The sequence below is a fragment of the Aethalodelphis obliquidens genome, unplaced genomic scaffold (assembly GCF_003676395.1).
Source record: "Aethalodelphis obliquidens isolate GAN/ISIS:26980383/991018 unplaced genomic scaffold, ASM367639v1 scaffold4, whole genome shotgun sequence".
In the NCBI taxonomy this organism is placed as follows: Eukaryota; Metazoa; Chordata; class Mammalia; order Artiodactyla; family Delphinidae; genus Aethalodelphis; species Aethalodelphis obliquidens.
Window position 1 is genome coordinate 55116769 of NW_020837948.1, and position 22185 is coordinate 55138953.

The 22185-nt window shown below is 37.9% G+C and overlaps 1 protein-coding gene across 1 annotated transcript in view; it reads left to right on the top strand.

The window, feature by feature from the left end:
* ARSB (arylsulfatase B) overlaps positions 1–22185 on the top strand; it is a 175813-nt gene that overhangs the window by 79867 nt on the left and 73761 nt on the right. Inside the window, exon 5 of the mRNA XM_027100753.1 lies at positions 1059–1302. Within this exon, the coding sequence (XP_026956554.1) occupies positions 1059–1302 (244 nt within the window). The remainder of the gene's footprint in view (positions 1–1058; positions 1303–22185) is intronic.

A 22185-nucleotide genomic window follows, 5' to 3' on the forward strand; every position in this document is an offset into this window, starting at 1 on the left:
AGAGCTTGATTTCTGTGTTAGATTTCTTTATACATAATGTTCTATAGAGCACATCTGTCATACTGCCCTCCTGTGGTTCATTTGGATAACAGTGGCTTTTAGAAAACATTTAATCGGAGTGTAATGCACATGCAAATAAGTGATATTTAAAACATATCTCTAAAGTCACCTAAGTGTATGAGTACTTTTGGAGATAATATGATTCTACAACCTCAGTATGTAAGAAATATGACTTTTTACTTTCTACAGTCCAACTTAATTTCTAACTCTGAGCCCCACCCAGCTGGTAAGATACTGAAGTCACTTTTGTATCTTCTCTGGCTTCCCCAGTGTCCTCCATTCCCTTGGCTGCCTTGGGAGAGAAACCTTCTCTTCCCTGCCATACAGTATACAATGAAGCTTTGTCCTGCCATCCTGTCAAGAAGGGAGGAATTTTTCTTGCAATTATTTTTTCCATCCAACTGTTCTGTGTACAGAGACATTTAACCCACTGGGGAAGTCTTGCAACTTTCACTCTTAAGAGTTCAGATCACCAGGGAGTCAAATGTTAATTCTGTTACCAGTTTAAATGTTAGAAAAATTTTCCAGGAAGAAAATAAAAAGGTTCGCTATCCCCACTAATCAGGAGCCTTAGGTTCCTAAGTGAAACTTATTCAGAGGTGTCTTTTCATGTACGGGGAGGGGCTCCACCTACCTGGGTTCACTCTCCTGTGTTACCCAAAGTTGCATGCATGCATTTGAATCCTAGTCATTGCTCAGCACAGGGCTCTATCCCAAGCAGTTCCCCTCAGGGGCCTCCCTTGTTTTTCAGTGGCCCTCTCCATGGAGGATTTAAAGGTCTAGTGTCAGACATGTGCCGTGCTGAGCCCTGGTTATGTCTGTGGGATGGAGGGTTGTGTTGGGTGGGAGGAGGGTAGCTGCTATGGGAGAGGGGAAAGAGGAATCTTCTTTCTTAGTTCCTAAGCACCATTTAATAATAACATGCATCCAAGTCTTCTGTTCTTAAATGTATCTAATAGTTAGCCTTGTCCTCATGCTATGACCTAATTGTGTTTCAGATAACGGTGGGCAGACATTGGCAGGGGGCAATAACTGGCCCCTTCGAGGAAGAAAGTGGAGCCTGTGGGAAGGAGGCGTGCGAGGGGTGGGCTTTGTGGCCGGCCCCTTGCTGAAACGGAGGGGCGTGAAGAACCGGGAGCTCATCCACATTTCCGACTGGCTGCCGACCCTGGTGAAGCTGGCGGGGGGCAGCACAGAGGGCACCAAGCCTCTGGATGGCTTCGATGTGTGGAAAACCATCAGGTACCTGCCCACCTGTCTCTTTTCCCTCCCAGGACAGAAGCTGTAAGAACAGCTTGACTTGATTGAGAAGGATCGCTTTTGCATGAATATGATAGTTCAGCTTGCAAATAGATGATTGCAAAAGAAGAAGAACTGCGTTTAGAAATACTGTAATTATATATGTATATATTTTTAAGTTCTGGATTTGAGATTGGGGGCCTGTGTTTTCTATGAGGAGCAAGATAGTCCTCTGTGGCTCACCCTCCATGAGAGGTCTTTAAAGTGGAAGCTGTGCTAAGAAGTAGGATAGGGTATTGTTTGCTTCCTGCAGAGGGTCAGGGGACCTGCCCTGTTGCCTGCTAGGAGAATGGAGGACCAAGCAGGGGAAACAGCTGGAATTTGAGTGGGGGAGCAGCTGTATACCCTTATTACACAATAAGTACCTAAGGAGCACCTACTGTATACCAAGCTCTGTTCTAGGTGTGGAGGAACTAGGAATGAACAAGACAGGCACCATCCTGGCTCTCACGGAGCTTATATTCTAGCTGGGGAGTCGGGGGGCAGGGGGGTAGGAATAAACAAGTAAACCCATAAATAAGTAGATGACGTCCCATAATGATCTGCACTAGGAAGGCAGTAAAACAGTGTGTTGTGGTACCGAGAGCTGGCAGATGGGAAGGAGGTACACAATCTGGGGAGCAGAATGCAGACTCAGGTTTGGAAATGGTGGCAGGGCCCTCCTGTTTAGCCACTGCCATGCCGAACAATGGCCCCCAAAATGGGGAGGTGTACACACCTGCAAGGGTGCAGGAAGAAAACTTTAGAACTTGTATTTGTAGTTAATTTTATCTCATCTTTTTTTAAGTATATATTTTATAAGGTATATAATATATTAGTAGATTAGTACATATATCCAATTGATAAACAAATATAAATGTACATATACTGGAGGTATTGTTTCTACTGATGGAGTGACAATGTCTAGTGTAATAGTTTTAAACCTCTGTTGGGTGTTACAGCAAGGGGTAGTGGCTGATTGACTGGTCCCCTAGTGACCAGGGGAAAATGACCTCCTCTGTTTACAGTTTGGATTTTCCCCTTAGATATAAGTGAAATTAAATAATTGAACTAGAGAATGGCCATTTTTATTTATTTATTATTTTTCTCTTGCTTTTTTGTTCAGAAAGCTTTTTTCTCAGCTTGAAATCTGCTAAACATTTATATTTTCTTCTAAGTGTTGTGGTTTGATTTTCTTCCATGTAATTCTTGAACTGTTGTGAAATGATATTTTGTTACGTGAGGTCAATATCTATATCAGAGGAATGGGGTTTTTCTCAGATTTTTGAATCACAGAGCTCCTTGAGACTCTGAAAGCTTTGAGGTTACCAAAAAAAGTACCTAAGCATATGTACAATAATTTAGATAGAATTTATTTTTATGATGTTAGATATTGATTACACATTCTTTTCTATGTACACATAGAAAAATATGACATTCTTTGAAACCCTCTGCCTCTCACTCATTTTTAATGCAAAAATTAATACCTACTTTATGATAAAAAGGAAATAAAAATTTCCAAGCAAAGCAAAACTTGAACTTCAGCTTATCGCCAACTTCCACCATGAAGGCTGTTGAAGTTTGACTTACAGATGCAGGAGAAAGTTTTGAGTGTTTTGATATGATAACATATGTGTCAGGCTTGCCATCCAATCAGTTTTGAGTTTTTTGTTTTGTTTCGTTTTGGGGGCAAAAAAAAAGAAGCACACTTGGCTTATTGTGGCTTATAAAAGCACATGTGAGCAAATGGAGCTATCGTGGCATACTTGGCCAAATGAGGGTAGGCTTGAGTTGAGAAACAGTTGAATTTATTTTGAATAATTTCCTCTGCTCCCAGATTCACTGAGGTTCTGATCTTTGGCAAAGTGCAAGTCATTGATGTTCATCCCTATCACCAATTTTGGACTATAAACCCACACTTCAATCTTAAAATTATCTTTGTCAGAAGTAACGTTTAGGAGTTTGGCACATACTTGCTTCTGCCTGCTGAGGAATTGGAAGAAGTTTTGCCACCCTTAATTCCAGATTGCAGAAGGTCTTTCCTCGGTGTCAGAGGCATGCTGAACTCCTAGTGACCCATCTTGAATAGAACAGGAGCTCTGCATCCTTCAGCAGCAGACATAATGTTGACCGCAGGGCTGTAACTAGAATATTACAACCAAAACTATTGTCCAAGTACGTGAAACCATGAGAGAGTAGCTTTCCTTTTCTATTTGAAAAAAGTAAAATTTCTGCCCAATGTCTCATCAAGCATTTCAACACTTTCCTCTGGAAATTCAGCACATTTCTGTTTAGTAAGTGAAGAACTGCTCTCATTCTGCTCCATTTTCCTGATAAAAGATCCTGAAAACAGTGATTCAGCCCCCACTGTCCCGATGAAGTTGATGCTTCTCACAAGGCAAGCGTTCATTCAGTACCAGTGGCAGAGCATTTGGCACCCATGCCGGCCGATGCAGAAAGCAACCAGTCACATTGACGTCAGGAGCTTCTCTTCCAAAGCAGTAAAAACAAATGGACAGCCAAATGTCAGAGATTCTCAGTCTATGCCCAGAGTTCTCGACCTTTTTTTCAGTAAGATATTTACTTGGAAATACCATTTTCAAGATGATGGTAGTTTCTGAACATTTCAAAAAGGTCTCATGAAATAGGAATGCCAGTAATGGCAGTAACAGAGTCGGCTATGCTGAGAGCATCTGTTTCACTAGTTGCATAGTTACCAATTCCTCTTAGGTCTGCTCCAAAATATTAAATTTTAGAAGAAATAGCCATTCTGGAGTGGGTGACATTCCTTGCAATCTGAGTTCCTTGACAGCTTCAGTTTTTCATCTGTTCGAAGCCACAGAACATGTTTGTCAATTCTAGGGAACATGGCTTCTCCAAGTTCTTTCTGATTCTGTATGGTTTCTCTGCTTTTCAACTTGATAAGCAGCCTATAGGGTGTTTCAAGACACTTCGAAGGATTTTTAAACTTACTTTATATTTCATTAAATTTATATAACCATAGCAGAACCGCTAATCATAAAGGTAGGAATGTTTTTCCTTTCTAATCAATGGGAAACTCTTCTAGATGTTATAACATCACAGTGGGGACTTCCCTGGTGGCCCAGTGGTTAAGAATCCGCCTGCCAATGCAGGGCACACGGGTTCGAGCCCTGGTCCGGGAAGATCCCACATGCCGCGGAGCAACTAAACCCATGCACCACAACTACTGAGCCTGTGCTCTAGAGCCCGCGAGTCACAACTGCTGAGCTTGTGTGCCACAACTACTGAAGGTCGCGTGCCTAGAGCCCATGCTCCACAAAAAGTGAAGCCACCACAATGAGAAGCCAACGCACTGCAACGAAGAGTAGCCCCCGCTTGCCGCAACTAGAGAAAGCCCGGGTACAGCAACGAAGACCCAACACAGCCAAAAATTAATTAATTAATTTTAAAAAATGACAGTGGTGACAATCGAATATTACCTGATGATGTGAAATATCTTAAAAACTTAGTATGAAACTATAAAGACTTTCCCCACCTATGGTTTAGTTTCAAGAGGAATTTTGAAGGGAAGATAAGTCACTTTTCACCCCATTTTCACAAATACCGTGAAGCCCAATGAAGTATAATTCTTTTTTTTTTTTTTTGCGGTACGCGGGCCTCTCACTGTTGTGGCCTCTCCCATTGCGGAGCACAGGCTCTGGACGCGCAGGCTCAGTGGCCATGGCTCACAGGCACAGCCACTCCACGTCATGTGGGATCTTCCCGGACCGGGACACAAACGCTTGTCCCCTGCATTGGCAGGCGGACTCTCAACCACTGTGCCAGCAGGGAAGCCCTGGAGTATAATTCTTAATGAGCCAAAGTTTAAGAACCTCTGAACTAAAATGATGCTTTATTTCAAATATTACCAAGACAGCCCAGACTGAGTTTTGAGTAATTATTATTGAATAATAATTTCATTATTATTATTATTAAATATTTCCTTTTTCACTGATTGTTAGTACCGCTTTATGTTCTGAGTTCTTATTAGCGCTATGATCTGTCTTGGTGCCATCTATTTTAGTCCACTGGCTTAGCAGTTCTTGTGTTAGCACCTCACCGTTGTAATCTGTAATCTGTTGTAAACATACCTTTTAGAGTATATTTAAATACCTGGCAGAAATAGCTATTCACCTCCCCATTGTATTTCCTTTAAAAAATTTTCTTGACAAGTCCCACTTTTTAATTTTTTGTGATGAACTCTGGAATTATTTCATTAAAAGAAAAGCTTCTTAAAAATTAAATGAGATTAACCATGAAAATTAATTTGGGAAGAATGGAGACATTTAGTCTTCTCACCTGGACACTTATAGTTGCCCTCTGCTTGCTGATGTTCTTTTCGTTGTTGTTTTTTGTTTTCTTAATTATTTTTTCTCCACGTATTTCATTTTGGATAGATTCTGTTAGTATGCCTTCAAGATTATTAATTTTTTTCTCAATTCCTAATGTTCTATTAATTCCATCCAGTATATTTTTCTTTTTTTAATCTATTTTTAAATGTGATAAAATAGACATAACAAAATTTACTATCTTAGCCATTTTTAAGTGTACAGTTCAGTAGTGTTAAGTGTATTCACATTGTTGTATAACTAATCTCCAGAAACTTTTATATCTTGCAGAACTAAAACTCTATATTTATTAAACAACAGCTCTCTACTTCCCCCTCCCCCCAGCCCCTGACAACCACCCTTCTATTTTCTGTCCCTATAAATTTGACTACTGCAGATACCTCATACAAGTGAAATCCTACAGTATTTGTCTTTTTGTGACTGGCTTATTTCATTTACCATAGTATCCTCAAGGTTCATTCATGTAGCATGTATCAGAATTTCCTTCCTTTTTTAAGTCTGATTAATATTCCATTTATGTGTTTACTACATTTTGTTTATCCATTGTCAGACAGTTGTGTTGTTTACACCTTTAACTATTGTGAATAATGCTGCTATGAACATAGGTGTACAAAACTCTCTTTGAGACCCTGCTTTCTATTCTTTGAGTTATATACCTAGAAGTGGAATTGCTGCATCGTATGGTAATTCTATTTCTAATTTTTTGAAGAACTGCTGTACTGTTTTGCATAGTGGCTGTACCATTTTATATTCTCACCAACAATGTGCAAGAGTTCCAGTTTCTCTTTATCCTCACCAGCACTGATTCTTTCCTTCCCTTTAAAAAAAAATTGATAGTAGCCATTCTAATGGATGTGAAGTGATACCTCATTGTGGTTTCGATTTGCATGTCCCTTGTATTTAGTGATGTTGAGTATCTTTTCGTGTGTTCACAGGCCATTTGTGTATCTTCTTTGGAGAAATATCTACTTGAGTCCTTCATCCATTTTCTTTTCTTTTTTTTAACATCTTTATTGGAGTATAATTGCTTTACAATGGTGTGTTAGTTTCTGCTTTATAACAAAGTGAATCAGTTATACATATACATATGTCCCCATATCTCTTCCCTCTTGCGTCTCCCTCCCTCCCACCCTCCCTATCCCACCCCTCTAGGTGGTCACAAAGTACCGAGATGATCTCCCTGTGCTATGTGGCTGCTTCCCACTAGCTGTCTATTTTACGTTTGGTAGTGTATATATGTCCATGCCACTCTCTCACTTTGTCCCAGCTTACCCTTCCCCCTCCCTGTATCCTCAAGTCCATTCTCTCTTTATTCCCATCTTGCCTCTAGGTTCTTCATGACCTTTTTATTTTTCTTTTTTCTTTTTCTTCTTAGATTCCATATATATGTGTTAGCATACAGTTTTTGTTTTTCTCTTTCTGACTTACTTCACTCTGTATGACAGACTCTAGGTCCATCCACCTCACTACAAATAACTCAATTTCGTTTCTTTTTATGGCTGAGTAATATTCCATTATATATATGTACCACATCTTCTTTATCCATTCATCTGTTGATGGACACTGAGGTTGCTTCCATGTTCTGGCTATTGTAAATAGAGCTGCAATGAACAGTTTGGTACATGACTCTTTTTGAATTATGGTTTTCTCAGGGTATATGCCCAGTAGTGGGATTGCTAGGTCATATGGTAGTTCTATTTCTAGTTTTTTAAGGAACCTCAATACTGTTCTCCATAGTGGCTGTATCAATTTACATTCCCACCAACAGTGCAAGAGGGTTCAACAATTTTTATGGAAACACAAAAGACCCCGAATAGCCAAAGCAATCTTGAGAAAGAAAAATGGAGCTGGAGGAATCAGGCTCCCTGACTTCAGACTATACTACAAAGCTACAGTAATCAAGACAGTATGGTACTGGCACAAAAACAGAAACATAGATCAATGGAACAGGATAGAAAGCCCAGAGATAAACCCACACACATATGGTCACCTTCTCTTTGATAAAGGAGGCAATAATATACAGTGGAGAAAAGATAGCCTCTTCAATAAGTGGTGCTGGGAAAACTGGACAGGTACATGTAAAAGAATGAAATTAAAACACTCCATAGCACTATACACAAAAATAAACTCAAAATGGATTAAAGACCTGAATGTAAGACCAGACACTATCAAACTCTTGGAGGAAAACATAGGCAGAACACTCTATGACATAAATCACAGCAAGATCCTTTTTGACCCACCTCCTAGAGAAATGGAAATAAAAACAAAAATAAACAAATGGGACCTAATGAAACTTAAAAGCTTTTGCACAGCAAAGGAAACCATAAGACGAAAAGACAACCCTCAAAATGGGAGAAAATATTTGCAAATGAAGCAACTGACAGAGGATTAATCTCCAAAATTTACATGCAGCTCAATATCAAAAAAACAAACATCCATTTTTAAATGAGATTGTTTGGTTTTTTTGTGTTGTTGAGTTTCAGGAGTTCTTTATATATTCTGGATATTAACTCCTTATTTTATATATATATAAAGCATATATATATATATATATATATATGCTTAGCAAATATTTTCTCCCATTCTGTAGATTGCCTTTTCATTCTAATGAATATGTCCTTTGATGTATAGTTTTTTTTAAAGGATTCATGAATTTTGTATATTTAAAATATTTGAATGCAAGTTGTTAGCTTAATATTTGTGAATCTTGTACTAGTCATCAATAATCTTATAAATCATGCAATTGAAAATATTCAGAACTTATAATATCACTTATTTATTTAAATTAAAATACTCTTGATTTACAATATTGTGTTTCTGGTGTACAGCAAAGTGATTCAGTTACATATTCATATTTTTTCAGATTATTTTCCATTATAGGTTATTACAAGATATTGAATATAGTTCCCTGGGTTACTCAGTAAATCCTTGTTGCTTATCTGTTTATGTAGAGTAGTTTGTATCTGTTAATCCCATACTCCTAATTTATCCCTTGCCCCCTCCCTTCCCTTTGGTAACCATAAATTTGTTTTCCATGTCTCTGAGTCTGATTCTGTTTTGTATGTAAATTCATTTGTATTATTTTTTAGATTCCACATATAAGCAATATCACATAATATTTGTCTTTCTCTGTCTGACTTACTTCACTTAGTATGATATTCTCTAGGTCCACCCATATTGCTGCAAATGGCATTACTCATTCTTTTTTACAGCTGAGTAATATTCCATTGTATACATATACTACATCTTCTTAAACCAATCATCTGTCGATGGCCACTTGGGTTGTTTCCATGTCTTGGCTACTATGAATAGTGCTGCTATGAACATTGGGCTGCATGTATCTTTTGGAATTAGAGTTTTCACCTTTTCAGCATATATGCCTAGGAGTGGGATTGCTGAATCATATGGTAGCTCTACTTTTAGTTTTTAAGGAACCTCCATATTGTTTTCCACAATGGCTGCACCAGTTTACTTTCCCACCAACAGTGTAGGAGGGTTCCCAGAAAGGGGAACCACCATTTATTATTTGTAGACTTTTTCATGATAGCCATTCTGACCAGTGTGAGGTGATACCTCATTGTGTTTTTATTTGCATTTCTCTAATAATTAGTGATGTTGAACATATTTTGATGTGCCTATTGGCCATCTGTCTGTCTTCTTTGGAGAAATGTCTATTTAGGTCTTCTGCCCTTTGTGTGTGTGTGTGTGTGTGTGTGTGTGTGTGGTACGCGGGCCTCTCACTGTCGTGGCCTCTCCCCTTGCGGAGCACAGGCTCTGGACGCGCAGGCTCAGCGGCCATGGCCCACGGGCCCAGCCGCTCCGCGGCATGTGGGAGGGACCTTCCTGGACCGGGGCATGAACCCGTGTCTCCTGCATCGGCAGGCTGACTCTCAACTACTGCGCCACCAGGGAAGCCCATTCTGCCCATTTTTTGATTAGGTTGTTTGTTTTTTGATATTGAGTTGTATGAGCTGTTTTTATATTTTGGATATTAACCCCTCGTCAGTTGCATCATGTACAAATATTTTCTCCCATTCTGCAGATTGTCTTTTCATTTTGTTGATGATTTCCTTTGCTTTTAAGTTTGATTAGGTCCCATTTGTTTATTTTTGCTTTTATTCCTTTGGTCTTGGGAGACTGAGCTAAGAAAATACTGCTATGATTTATGTCCAAGAATGTTTTGCCTCCATCCAGTATGTTTTTCATCTCACATGTTCTAGGTTTTCACCTGTAGAAGTCCAATTTGGATCTTTTATATCTTTTTTATATCCAACATTCTAAACATACAGAATATAGTTTATAATAACGGTTTTAATGTCCTCTGATAATTCCAACATCTATGTCAGTTCTGGGTTGGTTGTGATTGAATGGTTACCTCATTATGGGTCATGTTTCCATGACTTTTAATCTTTGATTTGATGCCAGACATTGTACACTTTACCTTCTTGGATATTTATGTATTGTTATGAATCCTCTTGCTTTGTTCTGAGATGAAGTTAAATTAGTTGAGAACATTTTGAGCCTTCTGGGTATTGCATTTATGATTTATTGGGCAGGTCCAGAGCAGTGTCCAGTCTAGGGCTACCTATTCTTCACTGCTGAGTCAAAACCTCCCTAGTAATCTACCAAGTGCCCTGTGAATTTTAAGTTTTTCCAATCTGGCTGATGGGAACAGATACTATTTTTCCCAACTCCATGTGAATATTGGGCCCTGGTCCCTTTAATCCTTTCAGATGGTTCTTTCCCTAGTTTTGGGTAGTTCTCTCACATACATCTGATCAGTGCTCAGCTAGATATTCTGAGGGGGCTCTCTGCAAATCTCCAGGGTTCTCTTTCTTGCAACTTTCTCTTCTCTGGTACTCTATCCTATCAACTCTAGCTCCCTGGGTCTCCCTGGGCCCTCAGCTCTCAAATCAGGGAGTCCATTGGGTTATGCCTCAGTTCCCCATCCCTGTACCAGGGCTTACAATCTTATTTTTCTCAAGGTAGTAAGCTAAGGCAATGATAAGACTCACCTCCTTTGTTTTCTGTCACTCAGGAATCACTGTCCTTTGCCTGATATCTCATCTTTTGAAAACTGTTGTTTCATATATTCTGTCTGTTTCTCTTTAGGTTGTTTCAGGTAGGAGGGTAAATCCAGTCTGCCTGTTACTCCATATTGGCTGGAAGCAGAAATACCCAAAGAAAATTTTATTGTGCCTTTACTTTTTTTTTTTTTTTTTTGGTGGTACGCGGGCCTCTCACTGCTGTGGCCCCTCCCATTGCGGAGCACAGGCTCCAGACGCGCAGGCTCAGTGGCCATGGCTCACGGGCCCAGCCGCTCTGCGGCATGTGGGATCTTTCCAGACCGGGGCACGAACCCGTGTCCCCTGCATTGGCAGGCGGACTCTCAACCACTGTGCCACCAGGGAAGCCCTATTGTGCCTTTACTTTTTTGATCAATATTTTCCTGTTTATTTTCTACTTTCGAGTGCTTTTTAATTCAATCTGGGATCATAGACCCAGCTTTCTGAAATATAATATTGTAAATCTTATAACTCTTCTAAAGAGTTTTTCTTCTGCATTCAACTTTGTAATCACATATAGAGAAACTATGTATATTGATCTATATGTTAATTACTTTTTATATTACAAATACTCCTTAACTTTCACGTTCTCAGTTCCTAATTTTAATTAATCTTTTGATCTGTTGGTTAATACTTTAATTTTCATAGAGGCACATAAATGATAAGGTTTTTAAAAAAATCTTTGCATATGGAAGAATATCTTTCTATTACCTTCAAACAAAAATAATAATTTGACAAAGAATTCTTGTCAACTCTTTTCTCCTTATGATTCTATAGACACTAGTTTATTGTCTTCCGGTAAGTACCTTTACAGCAAAGTGTACCAAGTTTACCTGCAAACTCAGAGAGAGCTGAGATTACAATCTTGGTATATCTGGCAAGGTAGAATTTATGTCAAAATTATTGTTAAGAATAATGGTGGAAATGGTGCAAATGGTGACTTCTTCTTTGACCCATGTGTTTAAAAGTGTGTTGTTTATTTTCCAAATATTTCAGGTTTTCTCTGTTAGATTATTGATTTCTAGTTTAATTCTGTTGTTGTCAGAGGACATACTTTTTATTATTTCAGTCCTTTTAAATTTGAGACTTGGGCCACTTTCTTGGAGTCTATGCCATGTAGTCTTGAAAAGAATGTGTATTTTGTAGTTATTAGGTGTAATATTAGGTTTTTCTTTGTGATCCAATCAGAAAATATTTTATTTCAGTAGATGAGTTTTTATATATTGCTATAATTTTTATTCTTAGCTTTCTTGTATTGTTACATTTATTTTTTATCTTTGATCTTACATTGGTTCTTTTAATATTTAGAACAATGTATAGTTTATTCTAGTGTCATCATTTTACTAATATCTTTGTATAATTCTCTAGTCCCTTTTTAGGTTCTGCTATTTGGTTTGCCAGCTTTAAATGTCATCTTCGACTCCCATTTATTACCTATAAGGAAATCAACAACTTATTCAATTTTACCCTTTCTCTTGCCTTTCTCTTTCAGTTTTATTTATTTATTATTATTTTTTATATCTTTATTGGAGTATAATTGCTTTACAATGGTGTGTTAGTTTCTGCTTTATAACAAAGTGAATCAGTTATACATATACATATGTTCCCATATCTCTTCCCTCTTGCGTCTCCCTCCCTCCCACCCTCCCTATCCCACCCCTCTAGGTGGTCACAAAGCACCGAGCTGATCTCCCTGTGCTATGCGGCTGCTTCCCACTAGCTATCTACCTTACGTTTGGTAGTGTATATATGTCCATGCCACTCTGTCACAGCTTACCCTTCCCCCTCCCCATATCCTCAAGTCCATTCTCTAGTAGGTCTGTGTCTTTATTCCTGTCTTACCCCTAGGTTCTTCATGACATTTTTTTTTCTTAAATTCCATATATATGTGTTAGCATACAGTATTTGTCTTTCTCTTTCTGACTTACTTTACTCTGTATGACAGACTCTAGGTCCATCCACCTCATTACAAATAGCTCAGTTTTGTTTCTTTTTATGGCTGAGTAATATTCCATTGTATATATGTGCCACATCTTTATCCATTCATCCGGTGATGGACACGTAGGTTGTTTCCATCTCCGGGCTATTGTAAATAGAGCTGCAATGAACATTTTGGTACATGACTCTTTTTGAATTATGGTTTTCTCAGGGTATATGCCCAGTAGTGGGATTGCTGGGTCATATGGTAGTTCAATTTGTAGTTTTTTAAGGAACCTCCATACTGTTCTCCATAGTGGCTGTACCAATTCACATTCCCACCAGCAGTGCAGGAGTGTTCCCTTTTCTCCACACCCTCTCCAGCATTTATTGTTTCTAGATTTTTTGATGATGGCCATTCTGACTGGTGTGAGATGATATCTCATTGTAGTTTTGATTTGCATCTCTCTAATGATTAATGATGTTGAGCATTCTTTCATGTGTTTGTTGGCAGTCTGTATATCTTCTTTGGAGAAATGTCTATTTAGGTCTTCTGCCCATTTTTGGATTGGGTTGTTTGTTTTTTTGATATTGAGCTGTATGTTCTGCTTGTAAATTTTGGAGATTAATCCTTTGTCAGTTGCTTCATTTGCAAATATTTTCTCCCATTCTGAGGGTTGTCTTTTGGTCTTGTTTATGGTTTCCTTTGCTGTGCAAAAGCTTTGAAGTTTCATTAGGTCCCATTTGTTTGTTTTTGTTTTTATTTCCATTTCTCTAGGAGGTGGGTCAAAAAGGATCTTGCTGTGATTTATGTCATAGAGTGTTCTGCCTATGTTTTCCTCTAAGAGTTTCATAGTTTCTGGCCTTACATTTAGGTCTTTAATCCATTTTGAGCTTATTTTTGTGTGTGGTGTTAGAGAAGAATCAACATTGTGAAAATGACTCTACTACCCAAAGCAATCTACAGATTCAGTGCAATCCCTATCAAACTACCACTGGCATTTTTCACAGAACTAGAACAAAAAATTTCACAATTTATGTGGAAACACAAAAGACCCCGAATAGCCAAAGCAATCTTGAGAACAAAAAACGGAGCTGGAGGAATCAGGCTCCCTGACTTCAGACTATACTACAAAGCTACAGTAATCAAGACAGTATGGTAGTGGCACAAAAACCAGAAATATAGATCAATGGAACAGGATAGAAAGCCCAGAAATAAACCCATGCACATATGGTCACGTTATGTTTGATAAAGGAGGCAGGAATGTACAGTGGAGAAAGGACAGCCTCTTCAATAAGTGGTGCTGGGAAGGCTGGACAGCTACATGTAAAAGAATGAGATTAGATCACTCTGTAACACCATACACAAAAATAAGCTCAAAATGGATTAAAGACCTAAATGTAAGGCCAGACACTATCAAACTCTTAGAGGAAAACATAGGCAGAACACTCTATGACATAAACCCCAGTTTTATTTTTAGTTCTATTATTTCTACTTTGTCAGAGCATATAATATGTAATGCTGTTCTTCTATCCTTGTCCACAAGTTTGTTTTTGTCAGATCTATAATAATATATTCTGTGCTAACCACTTGTCCATTTCTAAAGTGTTCTCAATTATCTCTTAGTTGGAGGAATTCATTCTTTAATAGATTTCTCAGGATTCTTTGGATTTTTGCCCATATATTAAAACCATTCCTACAATTTTGATAATAGCAAAGCAGTTCAACTGATATAAAATCCTTGTCTCATACTTGCCCTTCCTTGAGTTTCTAGAAAATGTTACCCCACTGTATACTTGTTTTGTATGTTGCTGTTGATAAATTTAATGTTACCCTGATCTTCTTTCTTTTTTTTTTTATACATTTATTTACTTTATTTATTTATTTTTGGCTGCGTTGGGTCTTCATTGCTGCACGCAGGCTTTCTGTAGTTGCAGTGAGCAGGGGCTAATCTTCGTTGCATTTTGTGGGCTTCTCATTGCGGTGGCTTCTTTTGTTGCGGAACACGGGCTCTAGGTGCCTTGGCTTCAGTAGTTGTGACACATGGGCTCAGTAGTTGTGGCACACAGGCTTAGTTGCTCCCCGGCATGTGGGATCTTCCCAGACCAGGTTTCTGGAGGTCTGAAAGATTTTTATTATCACTATTATTATTTAAAATCTAAGACTTTTTTACTAGATATGTCTCAAAAGTGACCAAACTGGGTCAGGTTCCCAGGTGCACAGTAGGGTACACTCAGGGCTTTTATTTCAGAGTTTATTTTAATTATAGATTTAAATTGACATTCCATTGTGTTTCTTTTTCAGGGACTCCAATTACAGATATTATTAAACCTTGTTTGCATATCTTTTGCTTCTTTCAATTCCTTTCTGATCATTTTTACTTCTTTTTTTCCCTTATTTTGAATTAATTAGGTTTTCTCTTTTCATTTTCATTCTCTATATGCTTTCATATACTTCTAGTTATATATAATGGCCCTTCATTTCTGAGATTTTGTTTTTTCTTTCAGTTTCTTCCCCTAGTTTGGTGTCTGAGTTTTTAAATATTTAATTCATGGTAACTTTTTTTAATATCAGCATTTGCTGATTTACTTATGTTTAATTCATGCTGAAATATTATGTAAATATTTTCTTCTGCTTTGTGACTTTTTTCCCATATGGGAGAATATTTTCATTTGTCAAAATTTTGAATTCTCATTTGCTATTTTTTAAAACTTCTATGGTAATTTTGTTTAGATGCTGAGCTCTTTTTGTCATGTTTATGTATGTTAGCTTTTCCTGGACTCACAATAGCGGGTGAACTGTGGGGGTGGGATTTGGACAGTTTAATTTATTTCTTAATTCAAGAGCCCCTTCTTATGTTGCTCCAGTGAAGTACAGTTTCTTTAGTAAATGCTGCTACTTTCTTTCTGGTCCACCTTCTTATGATTCTATGATAGATACTATGGCATTATGGGAGGACCATGATCTTTTGCCTCTGCCTCCTTTCCCTTTACCATCCATCTTCCAGCAGACACCTGTTCTTCAACTGCCTCTCTCAGAATTGGCACCTGCCCGGGACTGCCACTCTGGTCCTGCACATTTTCCAAGCCACTTCCTTATGACTCCCTGGTAACCAGTCATCCAGTCCACCAGGTACCAGATCTTTGGTCACTCAGGGTGGGGCCCTCTTTCTGGGTTTATTTAATCAGATATGATCTAAGTCCCTTCCCCTCTTGTACCCTGCACCCTTTTTGGCATGATCCCAGCCTGACTCTTCCCTAGGGTGGGCACTGGCACTGACCCTTCAGGTCTTAGATGGTTATTTCCTCATGTCCATCCAGGTTTAAATATGTTCTCTCTCCTGCTTACGTTGTAGGCTTAGGTGTTGGGTGACTTTACTTTCTTTCCTTTTCAGTACATTTTTTAAGGGAAGCGGGTGGAGAGATTCAAATGTAGATGGCCACCATTATTCTATGGAAATCTGGAAATTCACATGTTCTTCAACTTTTGCTCCAGTGTAAGAAAAACAGCACTAGAAACTGGAGATGGAGCATTATAAAAATGGCTTATGAAATAAAGATGGTAGGGAACACCAACCAGTAGCCCTGCATTCAAAGTCTATTTGTGTAGTCACTGCAGTCAAGTAGATATACATATATATATATTTTTAAGTTAAAGCAAAATGTTTCCTACTGTATAGCACAGGGAATTATACATAATATTTTGTAATAACCATATATATATATATGACTGAATCACTGTGCTGTATACCTGAAACTAACATGATATTGTAAATCAACTACACTTCAATTTAAAAAAAAAGGAAAAAAATGTTTAAGGAATGATGTTATTTTTTTGATTCCCTACTTTACCCTTGTTGACAAAAGAGCTTCTACGCTATGTCCATAGTTATGTAGTGCTCTGAGGGTTGTTTCAGACATTTTCTGTCTGGCTGCATCACATTCTCGAATGTGACACATCTATCTAGTTTCTTCTGTTTCCTCCCAGGTTGGTCTGGTGTTTGCTGTCTGGAGGGACATAGAGAAGGAAGAAACTGGCAGTGAGAGAGGAAGGGCATGATGGGCTACCTCTGGAAGACAGCTAAGAGGAGATCACTGCCCACTTTTGGTTTAGTGCAGCTCCTGAGTTCTATAGCTAGAGGCAGACAAAGTGAATCCATCTTTTTCGATTTCCTTTCGGACTGGGTTTTGATTCCTATGTTAGAATCCAAGAATATGTTGTTAATCTCTTCAGCATTGACATTAGTGAAAATCCCCTCAAGACTTTGGCATCTAGTCTTCTCTTCAGTTTCCAATACTGTTGCCAGTTTTCATCTTTTTGTAATTCTTCACAGATATTATAATGGAAATTGGAAAAAAGGCACATTAGGTTCTGCTGATTTGCCCTGATACTAACCCAGAAGTTCTACCAATTATTTTTTAGTGATGAATAGGAAAAGATTGTAATAAGGGCATGATTCAGTTATTAATAATATTACATATTTCTCAAGCAGCCTACTTTAAACATTTAATGATTCCTTAATAAAAATGTACATGAAAAATTTCTCTCCTCATATAAAACTTACATCAGATCAATTTAAGTTACGTATTTCCTCACCAAATTTAGTCAAAAGTTTATAATTTCCATGGCTAAACACTTTATTCATGGTAATGTTTGCATGTTAAAATGGCTTTTGAAGGAGCATGGAATTCACACAAACCCAATGTCACCTTCACCCACATAACAAAGAAAATAAGTCCTGTGGGGAATTTCACTAGTGTAATGGTTGAAAATGTGAAGTCTGTGGTTAGATCTGGTTCAAATCCTGCCTCTTCCCTTTATTACTTGTATGATCTTGGGAAAGTTACTTTACAACTCTTAAGTATCAGTTTCCTCATGCGTAGAATGTAACATTAGTGATGCCCACCTCATAGGCACTTGTGTGAAGATGTACTGAAAGAATATGTATGAGACACTTAGCACAGTGCCTGGAACATAGTAGCAACTCAGTAGCGTGAGGGGAAGATGATAAGGATGATGATGATGATGGTGCTTACAAAAGGTAAACAGGGTGGATGTTACTCTGTGGGTGTTTCTTGAATTTTTTAGTCAGTAACTTTTTTTTTTCAAAATTTCATCTCAGGAAATATTGCCATGGCTACTTCTGTTTCTAAAAATTTGATACTACCTTCCAGGGTGTGTCTTTTTTTATGACAGATGGTCAGCAGCTAGTGGTAAAAGAAGTGCGGAGTATCATAGTACTTCATTTATTTATGGGAAATGTTTTACTGCCCCACCCTTCAACTAGTTGGAAAATGAAAGTCAAAAACTGGAAACTCTATTTATAAATGGACAGTGCTGTGATCTCAGTGTCTGAAACTGTAGACTTTTAGAAAATATTTGTAGCATATTGGAAACTAGTTACTGATCAGTGCATCCTTGCCCCCCTTTTTTAAAAAACTAACCCAGAAAACGTGAAATTTGGGTAAATTAAAATTGAATACTGAAATGGCATCAGAGACAATTAACTGTGTATCATTTTATGTAAGTCTTTAAGAGAAGAGGATGGAGAAGAATGATCAACTGTTTTGTTAATAGAGGCATTTGAAGTGAATGGAGATATTTGTTAATTCAGCCTTAAAAATAAGCTGAACAGGGACTTCCCTGGTGGCGCAGTGGTTAAGAATCCGCCTGCCAATGCAGGGGACACGGGTTCAAGCCCTTGTCCGGGAAGATCCCACATACCGCGGAGCAACTAAGCCTGTGCACCACAACTACTGAGCCTGCGCTCTAGAGCCTGTGAGCCACAACTACTGAGGCTGCATGCCACAACTACTGAAGCCTGTGCGCCTAGAGCCCATGCTCTGCAACAAAGAGAAGCCACCACAATGAGAAGCCCGCGCACCACAACGAAGAGTAGCCCCCACTCGCTGCAACTAGAGAAAACCCATGCGCAGCAACGAAGACCCAATGTAGCCAAAAATAAATAATTTTTAAAAAAAGAAAAAAGAAGCTGAACGAATGGAAACATTATACATTTAAAAAGATACTGAGGCCATGTCTACATTTGACCAAGGAGGCAGTTTAGCATAGTGGTTAGGAGTGGAGAATTCAGGAGTTTGCCTGAGTTCCAAACCCAATTCTGTCACCTGCTCAAACAGGTTATCTTGGAAGTCACTCAACTGCTCTGTGCCAAGGTGTGTCTACATCATAATGTTGAGGATTAAGTGAGATAGTACATGCAAAACATTTGAAATGGTGTGTGGTACGTAATAAATGCTCTCTAAATTCTAGCTACTATTATTCTAACTAGCTTGGCCAAAACAAACACTCCCCCCCCACACACTTATTACTGCAGTTTGGTTGTTATGAACGTGCATGAGACAAGCCCATTTCACTGGTTTAGAGGTAGGTCTCTGCATTAAGTGGTCAATGTGAACATCTTACAGTTCTTTTTTGTTGCATAATTCTTACCACCATGGTTCTTACTGCCATGACCATTAATGTATGCCAGGGCGGGTAGTGAACATTGCAGGAAGGAAGGGTCTCTGAACAGTCCCCTAGGTGCCTATGTTAAAGAAGCTGATTAGAGGGCTCTGCTTCATTCCTATCAGCCTGGAGCCCAGACTTTTGCCCTAATAAAAACACCCATTACCTTGCCATAGTAAAACCAGGGCATTTCATGAACTTGTGTGATTATTGAAAAATCATTTTCCGTGAACATCGTCAGTCATGATTTAGATATTGACATTTTGCAAGTGGAATCAACAGTCTAATGAAGAGAATATTGCTCATACAGCTAAACTATACCATATGCTTAATCCAAAAAATAGGGGAAATTCATAGATAACAGATTGCAATGTATCTTTTTTATGTGCAGTTCGTGAGTGGACTGTGTGACTTGGCTGTATTTGGTGCTGATACTTTTCTAAAAAGAGACCCTCACATGGAAGAGAATATCGTAATACATCTTGGAAATTAAAGTTATAGCTACACCAGTGTATTTCATAAGGGGAACTCTTGCCAGCAAGAGGGATGGATAGGAATATTAATGTTTCATTTTATCTACATATTATTCTTGTATCTGTATCTAGGTTATAGTCTTGTATCCGTGATTATATTCTTTCCATGTTTACAGAGTCAAGATCCGAATTTTGCAGCAAAAGGTGTTGTCTTTGTTTTTAAGCTATTAGCTTATTTAGCACTTAGTATATAACCCAAGCACTTTATATATGTTTCCCCATTTAATTCTCATAACAACACTGTATGTAGGTGTTTTTTATCCACCTTCTGCTAGAGAGAAAAACAAGGCTCAAGTTTATATAACCTTGTGGAGTTGAGATGCAGACCCTGAAAGGTTATGCTCTTAAAGACAGCGCAGGGCTGCATGTGAGGGAGTGAGGCCTTTGGAATTGGTGGGGAAAATGACCATAAACTGTTGAAGCACTTGACATTGTCCACTTTCTAGTGCTTCAGTTGTGTGGAAATGAAACTTTGGAACAGTATGATATACAAAAGAATCATGAAATGCCACAATAATTGTAACATTACCTGTAAATATATAGATACATATAGAAGATAAAAGTTAGCACACTATAGTATAGCAATAATCAATCCCATGAACATTTTATGAGCTTCATGAGGCCACTATTCTACAAGATTGTGATGATCACAAAGTTGATATTGCTGAAAAGTGTTATGAATATAGAAAACACACTTTTTTTTCCCTCTAGCTCACTTTGGTACACACACCTTTGAGGAAGAAATTGGATCACCTGCTAAAAGTTCGTGTTCAAGGTACTTATACAGGGACATATAAAGAAAGTGAATGTAGGAAGTTGTCAATAGATTTCTTAAGGTATTTTCTGGCACACTGACTTCCTTTCAAGAGGAAGTCATTATCGTTGTATATGGACTCATTACATAAGCACCCGAAAAGCTTAGCACCCATCTTTTGCTCTACAGAAAAAAAAATCAAGAATTTAGAACATACAATCAAATATGGTGACCTTATATAACAAGGCTTGAAATTAGCAATCCTCATCCTAAGAAGTGTGTTAGAATCAGCTGCATTTGTGTGTGTGTATGTTTGTTATTGAAGTACAGTTGCTGTACAGTATTATATAAGTTACAAGTGTATACTATAGTGATTCACAATTTTTAAAGGTTATACTCCATTTATGGTCATTATAAAATATTGGCTATATATTGTTGTACAATATATCCTTATAGTGTATTTTATACATAATAGTTTGTACCTCTTAATCCCCTACCCCTGTATTGCCCCTCCCCGCTTCCCTCTCCCCACTGGTAGCTGCTAATTTGTTCTCTGTATCTGTCAGTCCACTCCTTTTTTGTTATATTCACTAATGTGTTGTATTTTTTTTATTCTTTAATTGAAGTATAGTTGATTTACAATGTTGTGTTAGTTTCTGGTGTACAGGAAAGTGATTCAGTTATATATCTATCTATAGATAGATAGATAGATTTTCTTTTTTAGATTATTTTCCATTATAGGTTATTACAAGATAATTGCATGTAGTTCCCTGTGCTATACAGTAGGACCTTATTATTTATCTATTTTATATATAGTAGTTTGTATCTGATAATCCGAAACTCCTAATTGATCCTTTCCTACATATTTCCCCTTTGGTAACCATAAATTTGTTTTCTATAAATGTCTGTGAGTCTGTTTCTGTTTTGTATATAGATTCATTTATATCATTTTTTAGATTCCACAAATAAGTGATATGAGATATTTGTCTTTCTCTGTCTTACTTCACTTAGTATGATAATCTCTAGGTCCATCCATTTTGCTGCGAATGGCGTTATCTTTTTTATGGCTGAGTAATATTCTATTGTGAAATATATATATATATATATATGTGCATATATGCCATATTATATAAATATGATATGTATACTACATCTTCTTTACCCATTCATCCATCAGTGGACATTTAGGTTGCTTCCATGTCTTGGCTATTGTGAATAGTGCTGCTATGAACGTTGGACTGCTATCTTTTCGAATCAGAGTTTTCATCTTTTCAGTATATATGCCCAAGAGTGGGATTGCTGGATCATATGGCAACTCTGTTTTTAGTTTTTTAAGGAAACTCCGTACTGTTTTCCATAGTGGCTGCACCAATTTACATTCTAACCAACAGTGTAGGAGGGTTCCCTTTTCTCCACACCCGCTCCAGCATTTATTATTTGTAGACTTTTTAATGATGGCCATTCTGACCAGTGTGATGTGATGCCTCATTGTGGTTTTGATTTGTATTTCTCTGATAACTAGCAAAGTTGAGCATCTTCAATATGCCTATCGGCCATTTGTATGTCTTCTGTGGAGAAATGTCTATTTAGGTCTTGTGCCATTGTTTGATTGGGTTGTTTGGTTTTTTTGTTATTGAATTATATATTGAGTTTGTATATTTTGGAAATTAAGCCCTTATTGGTTGCATCATTTGCAAATAGTTTCTCCCATAATGTAGGTTGTCTTTTCATTTTGCTG